The sequence below is a fragment of the Centrocercus urophasianus genome, unplaced genomic scaffold (genome assembly GCF_019232065.1).
Source record: "Centrocercus urophasianus isolate 14NV4802_14NV808 unplaced genomic scaffold, USGS_Curo_1.0 seq_51, whole genome shotgun sequence".
NCBI classification, from domain to species: Eukaryota; Metazoa; Chordata; class Aves; order Galliformes; family Phasianidae; genus Centrocercus; species Centrocercus urophasianus.
In genome coordinates, this window is record NW_024885100.1 from 421,193 (window position 1) to 435,147 (window position 13,955).

A 13,955-nucleotide genomic window follows, 5' to 3' on the forward strand; every position below is an offset into this window, starting at 1 on the left:
GCAAAGGGCAGAAGAGAAATGCCTCAATAGGCAATCCCATCCCCAAACTTCCTAGAGGAGAGGAGCAAGGAGCCCTCGCCCTGCAGGACTGGGTGGGGACCCAGCCATGCTCCTCCCAGGGGGCTGTCCTGCAGGTGAGCCCTCACCACCCTGGCAGAGCGAGGTCATGCTGACAATCTGAATGTCCTCCTTGCTGTCCTGGCTGATGGCAGGAGTTGTGCTGGGCAGTGCACGGAGCTGTGTGCCCAGCGGCTGGGGTTGCTCAGCCACGTGTCTCTGCTCCATGGACCAGGGCTGTTCTGCACCTCAGTCAGCTACTGCTGTCTCTGGCTCCATGCTATTCTGCTTGACGAAGCGGTGGACAGCCTGTGATGTCACCTGGATGCCATCCAGCTCGAGAACATTCTTGATCTTACAGAAGTTCATCCCAGCCCTGTGCAGTCCCACAGTCTTCTTGGTGTAGTATCCAGGCATCCCATCACTCTCAGCACATATACCTAGCTGGTGCCACCACTCAACCCCACAGCACAGAGCAGAGCAGGGACACAGTGGCCACTAGACAGCACCACGCAATGCTAGGGCACTGTTAGCACTCTGCTACCAGGCTGGTGGCCATGGAGCCGTGTGATGACACAGGGCCCAGACACAGGGAACGAGGAGGGGGCTCTGGCTGGCAGAGAAACTTCTTTGCTCGCATGCTCTGTAGGGTCCCACCTGATGCCCCAGTCCCACAAGGGCATGGAGGATACTAATGGGCTTTGCTCTGCCTGATGTGAGCAGTGCATCAGAGAAGGGTGGGGAAGAAAGCAGAACAAGAGCAGGTTCGGGAGGGTGTGCATCTCTCCTGACAGACAGATGGGTTGTTGGAGGACTAGGGTGAGTAATAAACAGGGTAACTCCAAATCCACTCACAAAGCCATTCTGAGGTCTGTTATCACTCCCTGTTGTTATGACCTCCTCGGATGGCTGTGGCTGACCAGGGCAGCCCCCTTGTTTCAGACACAGCCGGGGTATCAGGGTTGTGCCAGCTCTGCGGCAGTGATGTGTGAGTGCTGCTCCTCATTGGTGGTGTGCCACCGCACTCAGACCCACGGCTGCTCAGGTCTGCAAGTGGCCATGGTGCAGCTGTGTCCCAGTGCCCAGTCTGGGCCCCCAGGACTCAGCTCTGTGGGGAGCTGGGTGCAAGTCCTGCCCAGCAGCATGTCTCTGTGGGAGTCCATCAGGTCCCTCCTGGAGCTTTGTGTCTGCTTGGTGGCAGGAAAAGCTGTGGTAAGCTGTAGCTTGGTGCCTGGGAGTCCACCCATCAGGTCTGTAGGTGCTGCTGTCTCATACCATTGAGAGAAGCAAAAGCAACCATTTATATGTCACTGTAAAGAAAGTCTGGGTACACACACATGACTGCACCTCCTGGGCTTCCCCTTCCCCATGCAGGGAATGCATGGCAAGGACAGTGGGTCACAACAGTCACACACCACATGTACATAGGAATATACTTGTAAATATGGGAACAATGCACATATACATGTGTGCGCGTCTTCTACAGCAGTGGAGGTTTTTTCCATTTTCTGTCAGCTTCGTTCACCTGCAGGCATCCTTGGAAAATCAGTCCTGCATCTGCTGCTCAGCAGACATATCAGGGGGCCTCACCTCCCCGAACAAACAGCCCCCGGAAAGCACAGCGCAGCACAATGTTTTGCAGAATACAGCTTGTACCAGGGATCACATTGGGTGGCTGCTGCCAAGCAGATGCCATCCACACATCTTCTCCAAATCCCTCTTTCACAGACCTGCACTGGTCTTGAAAAAGACCTTGACACGTTTTATGTGCCAAGAAGGTACAGAGACTGCTGCAGATCATCTACAGAAAGCCAGGGAAGAAACAGCCCTAGTTGTTTAGTTGTACTGCTTTGCATTGTACTTCTTCCATGGCGAAAAAGAGGGGCATTAACCAGATATAGACTGCACTTTGATCCAGAGTTGTTTGCAGCTAAAGGCCATCTCACACGCTGTTACACACGAGTGACCTTGTAGATGAGAGCTGCAGAGGGCAGGTGGTGGAGGTCATAGTATCAAAGAATCGTAGAATGGGTTGAAAAGGACCTCAAAGATCATCTAGTTTCAGCCCCCCCAGATACGTGCAGAGTCGCCAGCCACTAGACCAGGCTGCCCAGAGCCACATCCCACCTTTGTGGCATTTTGAAGCTGCGCTTTTGCAATAATTTGAACATCCAGAAATTACATCCCGTGTGTCTCAGGCTGCCTGCTGCAGGAGGTGGCTGGTGCTGCATGCTGGGCCCTTCCTCCTTTGCTCGCTCATCCCCAGCCCTCAGCATGTCATGCAGTGTCAGACAGCTCAGCTCCAGTTCTGGTGAAGCCTTCTCACTTTGCTGGGTAAAGAACAGGCAGGGAGGCCGGGCCCAGAGAGTGGTGGTGAATGGAGTGACAGCCAGCCGGCGACTGGTCATGAGTGCTGGTCCAGGTATTGGTATTACATTACTGGATAGGACAAGAGAGAATGCCTCAAGTTGCAGCAAGAGAAGTCCAGTTTGAGTATGTTGGAAATATCCAGGACGGTATCTCTGATAAAGCAGATTTTATTTGCAGTTGCAATGGTAACCCTCCCTGCAAACAGGAGAGCACACAGAAAACAGCATTACATCTTTTGTGCCCTATTACTCGATGCTTATCTCTTTCTCCCCTGGTTCCTCGTTGGCTGAGGACTGCAGATTCATAATCTTACCGATGCTCAACTAAACATACCTGGCTAAACTTAAATCTTTGCTGGCTAAGCATAAACCTCTAATTATTTAATTAACTTACAGCACTTTGTCCACACTTGGTCATTGTTTCTGGACATCTGCTTGTCCTTCCTTGCATAGAGATAAGCTCGGAAGGAGGATAGAGGGGAGTATCTTGATGCCTGCCTGTTGCCTCCCAGTCTTCCCACAGAGTGAGGCAGCCCAGCCTTGTGTAGAGGCCCTGGCTTCTTTGATGTTTGTAAAATCTGTTTTTCTTTTGCTGGGAGTTTCTTATCCTAACAAAACAACCCTACAATATGTTTTCTAATCCCTAGCACTATGCCCACATTGTTTGGAACATTTAAAAACTATTGCAGCTTTGCAAGAAAGAATTAATCACGGAAATCAGCAGTTATGTTTCTAAAACAGGCTGCTAAGGTATACAGTATTCCTACTTTTTACATCAACTATTTCTAAGGATAAGTTACAGAATACAAATACATTATGTTCTAATTCTTCAAATCAATTGTCCTTTTAAAGATTTAATGCAGGAACAACACTGCATTCCCACGAGTATTAGGAAAAACTTTTTCTCTGAAAGAGTGGTCAGGCATTGGAATGGGCTGGAGGAGAACATGGCAATGCCCAGATGGACACGAGCTGGCTGGAGTACTGCGTCCAGATCTGGAGCCCCCAGGCCAAGCAAGACAGGGAGCTGTTGGAGAGGGTGCAGGGGAGCCACAGAGATGATCAGGGGCTGCAGCACCTCCACTACAAAGACAGGCTGAGGGAGCTGGGCTTGTTCAGCATGGAGCAAAGAAGGCTGGGGGTGACCTCATTGCAGCCTGCAGTACCTAAAGGGAGCCTACAGACAGGAGGGGAGTCAACTCCTGAAAAGGGTGGATAACAGCAGGATGAGGGGAAATGGTTTGATGTTGAGGGAGGGCAGATTGAGGTTGGATGTCAGGGGAAGTTCTTTGCTGTGAGAGTGGTGAGGTGCTGGAACAGCTGCCCAGAGAGGCTGTGGATGCCCCGTGCATCCGTGGAGGTGTTCAAGGCCAGGTTGGATGGGGCCCTGGGCAGCCTGGGCTGGTATGAAATGGGGAGGCTGGTGGCCCTGCGTGTGGCAGGGTGCTGGAGCTTCATGATCCTTGAGGTCCCTTCCAACCCAGGCCATTCTGTGATTCTGTAACACGGAGCACTCAGACGGTGCCTTTAAGGCGCCCGACCTGCTGCCGCCTCCTCCATCCCTCCCTCCCCGTGACGTCATCACTGCTCGCCACGCGGAGGCTCTTCCCGCCCGCGCTGCGCTAATCGTGTGCGACGGGGTCGGAGCGGTGGTTGCGGAGGGCGCCGAGGATGTGAGTGGGGCGGGAGCTGATTGTCTGCGCGGGCATCGGTCGCCATCCGTCCGGCCGCCGCTCGGTGCGGCCTCGCCGCCGCTCGGGATTGCTCAGGGGAGCCGGCGGGAGCCGATGGACTGGTTATGGAGGGAGATGAGAGACAGGGATGGCGCCGCGGCCTACCGCGGCCGGGGGCGGGGAGGAAGGCGGGAGGCCGGGCCGGGGCGGAGCCGGGCCTGAGGCCTGCAGCGGAGCTGGGGCCGGGGGTCCCGCCGCCCAGCAGCGGGCGGGCAAAGCGTCGGGAGCGCCCCGCGGGTCTCACTCCGCCCGGCGCCGTACTGCAGCCTGTGAGCGGCTGAGGCCCGGCCCTGCGCTGCCCTTATAGCCGGGCGGCGGCGTTGAGAGAAGCTGCCGATTCGGGTCAGTCTTAATTCATGCGAGGAAAACTTTCCTATGCTTGACAAACAAGGGCCTATAAGCAAGTTGCAGTTCCAGGACGCGCCTGCCGGGCAAGAAGGCCTAGGGAGAGCCGAGGTCGTTGCCTTGGCTGCAGCTGTCTATGAGCATAGGTCTCCTCAGAGCTCACTGTGTGCAGGAGTGGCCGGCCTGTTAGAGTGCTCTGAGGCCAGCTGTGCTGGGCTGGGTGCTGCACGAATGCTGAGATGTTGGGGGGGTATTGGAGTTTGTTTCCATTTTAGGAAAGGAGGTGTTGCTTAGGAATGCCTTGTGTTGCTAATGCACTCATGCTGCAGTGTTATTCTTTATGGAGGTGTGTTCCAGTGAACGCCTGAGCATGTGCATGTGAAAGTGCCCAGGGGCTGCATCTCCCAGGCTGAGGTTTCCAAGTGAAACTTTCTTGGGAACGGTATATTTTAATTGGGTTAAAGAAGAACGCTGTTTAGCCTAAGGGCTGCCTGAAAGCTGCCTTTGACAGAAGTTTGCTGGATGTGTCAGCCTCATTTGGCTGTTGTGTCTGGTAAGTGCCAGCCCTGTGGGTGCACGGAAGAGTGGTGCTGCTGGCAGCTGTTTACATGCAGTGCTTCCCAGCGCTCTGGCAGCAGGCAGGGTAATGGCAAAGCACTTGTTGGTCTTCTGAGCTTTCATTTCCCATCTTGCAGCAAGGTGCAGCTGGAGCTGGCTGCCATTGGGAAATGGGTTTTGAGCTTGTGGTGTCCTGGCTGCAGTGGTGTGGGAGTGTTTGGTGTGCAGGGAGAAAAAAGACAAGCCTGAGTGGTGTGCTCAGGAGAAGAGGGCCAGGAAATGAAAATGTCAGCTGCTTTGGTCCAGAACTTGGGTGATCTTTGGAGTAGGCCAGCTGCTTTGACACAGGGACCTTTTCTAAGCTGTGGGTCTGTCATCTTTCTTACTAGAGTCAATAGCTGCTTAGGGAAAAACTGTAAAGCTGAAAATCAGGAATGTAGCGATCTCTTCCCAAAGCTGAGTGTCACTGCAGTGTAGAGGATCAAGGTGGTGATGGTCAGAACCAGAAACCAGAAGCAGCAGGACCTTGTTAGCTAATTTTGCCTTCGATGCAGCTGTTGGTGCACCAGGAACATGCAGCGTGATTACTGTGTAATGCCTCTGCTGATGCTGGCAGTTCACAGAGATGCTCGTCCCCATTCTGTATGAACTGGAGGGAGAATGGCTGTTTCTGAGTGTGGAAAGCAATAGGACAACGGCGTTTTAAACTGAGACAGGGGAGGTTTAGGTTGGATATGAGGAGGAAGTTTTTCCCCCAGAGGGCGGTGAGGCACTGGAACAGGTTGCCCAAGGAGGCTGTGGATGCCCCATCCCTGCAGGCATTCGAGGCCAGGCTGGATGTGGCTCTGGGCAGCCTGGGCTGCTGGTTGGCGACACAGGGGGTTGGAGCTGGATGAGCATCGTGGGTCTTTGCAACCCAGGCCCTGCTATGATTCTTTGTTTCCCAAGTGTTTCCTGTGTGGGTAGATACTATGTTTCACAGCAACGCATATCTGCCAAATTCTTTTCAAGGTTATTAAATATATGTGGAGGCAGCTTTGTGATCCAGATAGAATCAGCAAAATGCAGCAGCATGTTTAGATGTCACAGAGTATGTGATAGATGCACCCTCGTGTAGAAAATGCTTGAAATTGAGCTCTCAGAGTTGAGGTTCTACATGTGAGCAGTCAATACCTGTGTGTGCAGCACACTGCCATACATATTCATTCTTTTCCAAGAACTCCTGAATGTGTGCTCAAGTCCCCCTGGGCACCTGCAGTTGCATTGTGGCTGGTTATATGCCCACTTAGTTTATCCCCATTTTTTCCACTGCCAGCCTCATCACAGAGACTTTTGGTTGAGCTGTAGCTCTTTTTCCCCAATTTGGCCAAATTCCATTGCTTCTTAGGCCACAGTGAGCAACTTCCAACACAACGTGTGTGAAAATCCAAGGAAAGCATCCTTGCACGTGGTGAGATGCAGAGATCAGTAGTCTGCCATGACTGCAGTGCTGTTTGTGAAGTGGAATTAAGAGAAAACAAGGCTGATCACCCACCAAGCAAAGCAGAAATGGAAGGTTTTAGGACTAGCGCTCACTGCTTCCTTCTGCTAAACTAATATATTGCTCCTCAGACTAACGTACTGATCTCTGTTGCTGAACAAACCAGCCTGTATCACCACTCAGCAGCCATCTCTTCCTGCCTAGCATGTGTTCTGTGGCACAGAGGGACTTTGGAGGAAAGCAGAGCTTGCTCCTCAGGAGAATGAGGATGTTGGCAATAGGCAGGAGCTGCACGTGTGTCTTGTGTAGGGGATGGACGGGGGGTGTATAGGATCCTTTGTACTTCTGTGACTACCAGAATTTGTAGCTTTGAACACGCATACGAGTCCGTATGCCGTGAGGGTGTGAGCTGGCCCAGGCTGTAACTGCCAAGCAGCACTGGGCCTGGCTGCAGTGCCTGCAGACCTCACCTGTCCTCTGGTATGCTGCCGCTGCTGCACAGCAGGTCTGCTGTTCTGTGTCTGTTCATTTCTTGTTTCTGAGCGCTCTCACCTTGTCTCTTGGCTGGTCTCTGGAGTGTACTGCTCTCAATCAGGGGGCGCTTCTCAGAATTGAGGAATTGGAACTGAGATTTGACACAAGTGAGGCCCATTTGGAGCTGCTTTGGACACCTCTGCAAGGGAAATGGAGTTAATGGAAATGAAAAATGATGGGAATGAAAGAGTTTGCTAGGACTCAAGGAAAATAATAAAAAATCCAGCACTAGGTTTACTTTCCAAATTTTCAAGGCCTAATGGAAGTGGGGGTGTCGTAGGGCGCTGGGGCTTTCCCAGCAAGGGAGAGGAGTTGGAGGTGCATCTCTTTGGTGAACTTGCATATGGCAGTTTCTGTATGCTAAAGCTGTTGTCCTCAATGCTGCTGCTCTGCGACGTGAAAAGTTTTCCTTTCTTCTAAAAAGCCCCAACTTACCTGGTGCTTTAACTCTGCTCTCACGGTAATCTTGGTCACGTTTGAAGTTCCGTGTTCTGTGTTGCTGTTCTGTGCCTCGTTTGAGTGTGGTTTTCTGTTCTTGTGTGTTTTCCATATTAAACAACCCCTTCTGCCGTGTGTTCTTGAAGGGCTCCCTCACCAACCAAACGCAAGGATAGGTCTGAAGAGAAATCAAAGGACCGATCCAAGGACAAAGCAGCCACTAAGGAATCTGGTGAAAAGGATCGCGGTCGGGACAAGACGCGCAAAAGGCGCAGTGCTTCCAGTGGGAGTAGCAGCACCAGGTAGCTACCATTCCAGGCAGTAACAAGTACGTGTTTTCAGAGCCACCCGTGGTTGGCTGAATTCCATGGCTTGGACTTACACAAGCTTGGAATTGCGTTGGTCACGGTGAAGCGATTGAAGGGGTTTTGGATCGGTGAGGTGTGATTGGATCAGTGAACTATGGAGAGTCGCTTTTCATTGCTTTAACTTGCAGTTGCTTTCTGTCTCATTATCAGGAGATCTTCAGCCGTTCTTTCTCTGGGCATTCCAGTCACATTTTTCTTTCCCTCGCAGGTCCCGCTCCAGCTCCACTTCCAGCTCAGGATCCAGTTCCAGCACTGGTTCCAGCAGTGGCTCCAGCTCCTCTTCGGCCTCAAGCCGCTCTGGGAGCTCCAGCACCTCACGCAGCTCCAGTTCCAGCAGCTCCTCTGGATCCCCCAGCCCGTCCCGACGGAGGCATGACAACAGGAGGCGGTCCCGCTCCAAGTGAGTGCTCCGTGTCTTTCAGGAGTTCTAGAGAGCAGATCGACTTCCTTGTGCAGTTCAAGGTGGTGATCAAACGGGTTTTTGCCGAGGACTTCTTACTTTCTCTGTGACTCAGAGATGTGAATTTTGTTAGAATAGGCAGGTTCCTTTGGATGGCTGTCGAATCATACACGTGCCTTGTGGAGGTGAATGAGGAAAGAGTTTCTTCTAAGGGTGATTGGTACCTTCTGTATTTTGTGGAGGCAGTTTGAGTCAGTGTTCACCCACTGCAATGGGGAAATGGGGGCGCAAGATGACAGTAAAGGTGTTCACGTATTTCCTGTAAGTTGTAGTCAAGCCTGACAGGAAAGTTGGGATTGAAAATGGTGGATAGGTGTGTGTGTGTGTGTGTGTGTGTGTGTGTGTGCTGTACGTGTAAAAATGATAGGAGTGGGGAGACCAATGAAAGAGTTTTTCTGTAAGGGTGGCAGTCCAACTTGTAATGCCCACATGTTGGGTTTGGTTTTTTTTCTTTGGATAATTCTGTAAATAATTATTTAGATTGTGGAAGGCTAAAATCAATTATAATCCAGTTTGCTTTGTGTACCCTACAATTTATGGACAGTAAGATTTGGAAGAGGCATAAATACAGATATTCTGCTTGCTTGGATTTGGGGTTTTCTTTTTGGTGCTTTTTACAAATGTGGCTTGTAATTGTAAAAGCCTGCAAGCAAACTGTAACACAATTATTTAAATAATTCAGATGTGATGTTTCTTGTCTTCTGTGGTGAACAGAAGACACGCAGGTCACTAGATCCATTATTTGGCTGTGCTGTGCTTTGGTGCTCCTGGCCTTGTTTGCCTCTTTAATTGTTGTCTCGTGATGATTTTTGTTCCTGCACCTCCAGAGTTCTTTAATGCTCGCAATGATTTTGAGTAAATCCTTGATAAATCAAATTTAGTAAACCTAGCTAACCTTTAATGTATTTAAAATAAATTAAAAAAAAGCCCCTTTAATTCTAGAAGGCTGTAAAGCAAAAGCAGACAAGACAAATACAAATCTTCCTTTCTGAGAGGAGCACAGCCACCACCCTAGCAATTCCTAACTTGTAATATCTTAAGAGAAAAGCTACCTTGACAAGAAAAATGGTACTTCTCTTAAAATCGCATGCTAGAAATTGGCTTCTAGTTCTTGTCTTCTCGTTTTCCCTGGAAGCTGTAAATGTTTTCTTGTCAAAATCAGATCCAAGCCACCCAAGAGAGATGAAAAGGAGCGGAAGCGGCGCAGCCCATCGCCCAGACCTACAAAAGTGCACGTTGGGAGGCTCACTAGAAATGTCACCAAGGTAATGGCGTGCTCTCCTCTAATGCCAAGCAGGTGCTTCTGTTGTGGGTTGTGTGCTGGTGGCTTTTTTAAAGCCTTCAGTGTTTCTTTTGTTTGTGGACTGCTGCCAGAACAGTGCTGTTGGACATTCCTGCTTTGTGTCCAAATTGATGAGTGAGGAATGCTTCAGTAGAACTTCCCCAAGTCAAATTCAGTGCGGCCTTATGAGATTCAGCAGTGTTAAAAGCTCTGTGTGCTTTGTTGGTACCCCAGAGCTTGTACTTCACCTTCCTAGGAAGAAAGCTGTGTAAGTCAGTACAACAGTAGAAATCATGTGGGAGGCATTAAAGTCACCTGGGGCTTCACTAAAGGAGCTCCAGGGGAGCTGGATTGGCTGGAGCTGTCTTTGCTGGAATGTAGTTTAGAGGTGTGCAGAGGTACAGGTTTAGGGTGCAGAAAAGATGCTATTTTAAAAAAGAGATGAAGGCTTGTACCTGAGGACTTTCTATCTGAGGACACAACTTCGCTTTCCTAAAACCCCAGGAAGGTTTTCTCACTAGTGCAGCTTCTGTAGCCTGTGATGATGTTCAGCCAGGAATTCTGATAAGGTCTGGAATGATCTGAAGTAAAATAGACAGAGACATCAGTAGAGGCTGTGGTAACCCCAGTGTGCTTTCCACACCTGATTAGGGGAATGTATCTCCTGCAGGTGGCATTGATTTAAAGGTGGTTTGGTGCTGTGTGCTCTGTAGTGGCCAGACCTGCTCGGTGGGAGAGCTGCACATCCTTAAGTTCTGCTCCTTCTTGGCAGGATCACATCATGGAAATTTTTTCCACTTACGGAAAGATTAAAATGATTGACATGCCAGTTGACAGGCTAAATCCACACCTCTCTAAAGGCTACGCTTATGTGGAGTTTGAGAACCCAGATGATGCTGAGAAAGCCCTGAAACACATGGATGGAGGTGGGTGTCAAGTGCTGCAAGGAGGCTGGGTGCTTTGAAAGCAATCTTTGGAGCGGGTGGATTTGATGTGAAAATGAGATGGAGATGATGGGGTACCTTCTGGGGAGCTGATCTGATATGCTGTCATTCTGTTTTCAGTGCAGATGCCTTTGGCTTTTGTGTGGTGTCAGGGCAGATTGGAAAAAAAAAAACAAAACTATTAAAATGGTGCTTTTTTTCCAAACTGAAAATCATTTAAATTTCTGTGAAAATCCTGATCAATGTCTGATGGGGAACTGGGTTAAGAAGTCTGGTGTGCGTGTGATTTGGTCAGCAGAACTTCAGAGTGTGTGGTGGAAACAGCAGCACAGGGTTGTGTTGCTTGCGACAGAGCTGTGAATCTCCGTCGCTTGGTCTGTTGGTGCTGGAAAACGCTCCCTTTATGTTTGTGACTTTCTGAGCAGGGCAGATCGATGGGCAGGAGATCACTGCCACGGCCGTGCTGGCACCGCGGCCCAGGCCACCTCCTCGGCGCTTCAGCCCACCCAGGAGGATGCTGCCACCACCACCGATGTGGCGTCGGTCACCCCCTCGGATGAGGAGAAGGTGAGAGCTGAGCCTTGTATAATGTCTTATTTCCTTCTCACTGTAACAAGAATTTATCGCCGAGTCCCAGCATGAGGACGACTTCATCTCATTGGACCTGAGCTTCCCCTGCAATGATGGTTCAAAAAACCAAAACAAAGCACAAAAGAACAAACGAACCACCTTCTGGGCATCAGTTGAACTCAGATTGCAGTTCTTGAAAGGTTGAGGGAACTGGGCTTGTTTAACTTGGAGAAAAGAAGGCTCCAGGGAGACCTTCCAGTACTTGAAGGGAGCGTATAAACAGGAGGGGAAAGGCAACAAGGGTGGGTAGCGATAGGACAAGGGGTTTTAAACTGAGACAGGGGAGGTTTAGGTTGGATATGAGGAGGAAGTTTTTCTGCCAGAGGGTGGTGAGGCACTGGCACAGGTTGCCCAAGGAGGCTGTGGATGCCCCATCCCTGCAGGCATTCAAGGCCAGGCTGGATGTGGCTCTGGGCAGCCTGGGCTGCTGGTTGGTGACCTGCACACAGCAGGGGTTGGAACTGGATGAGCACTGTGGTTCTTTTTGACCCAAGGCATTCTGTGACTCTATGATAATTAATTGCTTAATGCCAGAGTTGACCCTGGTCTATTTCCTGAATAAAGTCCATCAGAAATGTTTAGATCCCAGCCTGTTCCCTTCTGTGTAGTGCTTTGAGGTGAAGTGGGGACAGGCTTGTGGCTGGCTAGTAGGGTGCTTTTGGCAGCCTGGTCTGGTTGCCTTTTTCAGAAGCCCTTATCTCCTTTCTGTCAGTGGGAAAATGAGAGTAAAGCAATCCTCCTGCATCAGGTGCGTGTGACCCCAAGGAGGGACCTGACACGCGTGCATCTGTCGTGTGACTCGGGGCTGCCTGAATCCTCAGGCTCCAAAAAACTTAACACTGATGTTCTCAGCATGTGGGTGAGCTCCACTATCCTGGAAACCTGCTGAAACTCTTGTCCTTACTAATGCAGTTCCTAATTTGAACCAGCTGATTGCTTCTCCATAAAGTGCTTTTTACTGCACTAAATGCTAGGTTGGATGATCTGTTTGCTTCCCTCATCTTCTACTGTCCTGTCTGGCTCTGTTAATATTCCATGCCCTCACCTTGGTGTCGTACTGATGGCTGTACAGACAACTGTAGCACTGCAGATTCTGAAGCTCAGCTATTTCTTTAGAGTTGGACTTCCTGTGAGAAGTGTGTCTGTGGTACTGTGTGACCTGTGTAAATACTGAATATTTCAGGAGCTAGAATTTCAGATGAGCCTTCCAGATGAAGGAGAATCTGATGTAGAAAGAACTTGTTTGTTGTGTGTGAGGTAGAAGATGAGATCCTTGTCTGTTATTTGGATGTGAAGCAGTCTTTCAAATTCTGAAGCAGAGGGATGGTAAAATAGCTAGAAGATTCCTCCTAGAATATTCCTGTTCGGATTGCCCTTCTGCTTTCTGGAGTTGTTGGATCTCTTTCAGAGTGATCTTTGAGATTTGTCTGGAGGATACGGAAGGAACCAATTTGCAAACACTGCAGACGTTGCTGGAAGCTGCTGTGCCTCCTAACGGAGCTCTTCTCCGTCCCTTCCTGCAGGTCCCGCTCTCCGAGGCGCAGATCTCCTGTCCGCCGGCGCTCGCGGTCCAGGTCTCCCGGACGAAGGCGCCATCGCAGCCGCTCCAGCTCCAACTCTTCACGATAAAGCAAAAAGAATGGACAGCTTTTTATTTTTTAACTTAAATTCCATGAAAATAAATATTGTACCTTTTTTTATAATGGGTCTAGGTGAGGAAGGGAGAGAGGGGGGAGAGAGGATCCTGGCAGTGAGGGTAATCCAAGAGGAGGCAGCAGCAGTTCCTGGCCGTTAGCCTCTGCTGTGGGGCTTCTAGTTTCCTGGCATTTAATTGACATTATTGAAAAATGGCTTTGATGATTTATTTTTTTTTTTTTTTTTAATTTTTTTTTAAGGCTATAAAATCAACATCTCTCCTGGATCGATGTTATGGCTTTCTCCAGTTAGCAGACTGCTGCTTGATGATTTCTAAGTGCTCAGCATGCTGTACAGATGAGCATGTAAATCTTGAGCTATTTTGGAAATGCTGCAGAATAGGGCAGGGAGGCAGTGAACCCAATTGCTGGGATTGTCAGAGTGGCTGGAGTCCGGATTACAAAATTTGTCTGAGACTTAATGAGCTGTTTGCTTTATTCCCATTCCCAAACTATGATTAGTTTCTGCATATTGACCTTGTGTAATGCATATACCACTTGAACGCTGCAGAGACAGCAGCCCAGCCTGCTGAATACTGTGCTTTAGAAAAGAAGCTGGAAATGTTAAGAACGGGTTTGTAGCTGCTGCCCTGGTTGATTCCTTCCACCTTTTCTTAAAGATTTTGGTAAGTTTCCTATTCAGTTCCTTAAGGAAATGATGCAAGTGCTTCTGCTTTTACAAATCTCCAGTTAGCAACCGATCGTCAACCCCTGCGAGGAAACTGCGAGGCAGAGCGAGGCTGGGGGCTGTGCTGCTGCCTGGGGAAAGGCAAAGAACCACCTGTTGTACAGTCAATACTATAAAGTTTTGTTGTTTTTTTCATTATTTTTGTGTCGTTTTGTATCACTTTGTAGCCTTTGGGGCCACGCTGTGTTTGTACTTGTATAGGACGAGCGACTGATAATAAAGCAGTAGAGGTGAGAACTGCCCGTCTCGCTCGTTTCCGGCCGCGCTCCTGCGCCTTTAAGAACAGCGTGGGCGGGGCCTTCTTCCGGCACTACCATTGGTGGCCACATGGCGGCCGGGAGTGGGCACGGCCTCCACCATGGCGGCCGGAAGCGG

At 49.9% G+C, this 13,955-nt stretch overlaps 1 protein-coding gene across 1 annotated transcript; it reads left to right on the top strand.

Moving 5' to 3' along the window:
- Positions 1-4,018: 4,018 nt before the first annotated feature.
- RNPS1 (RNA binding protein with serine rich domain 1) lies at positions 4,019-13,817 on the top strand. The gene is made up of 7 exons (XM_042835388.1): positions 4,019-4,099; positions 7,661-7,816; positions 8,091-8,282; positions 9,505-9,607; positions 10,397-10,550; positions 10,994-11,135; positions 12,722-13,817. Coding segments are annotated over exons 1-7 (855 nt in total). The 5' UTR covers positions 4,019-4,097; the 3' UTR covers positions 12,828-13,817.
- The last annotated feature ends 138 nt before the right edge of the window (positions 13,818-13,955 follow it).

Coding starts and splice junctions, on each gene's coding strand:
- RNPS1 (XM_042835388.1), top strand. Junction 8,283..9,504: donor AGGAGGCGGTCCCGCTCCAA/GTGAGTGCTCCG, acceptor TGTCAAAATCAG/ATCCAAGCCACCCAAGAGAG. Junction 9,608..10,396: donor TCACTAGAAATGTCACCAAG/GTAATGGCGTGC, acceptor CCTTCTTGGCAG/GATCACATCATGGAAATTTT.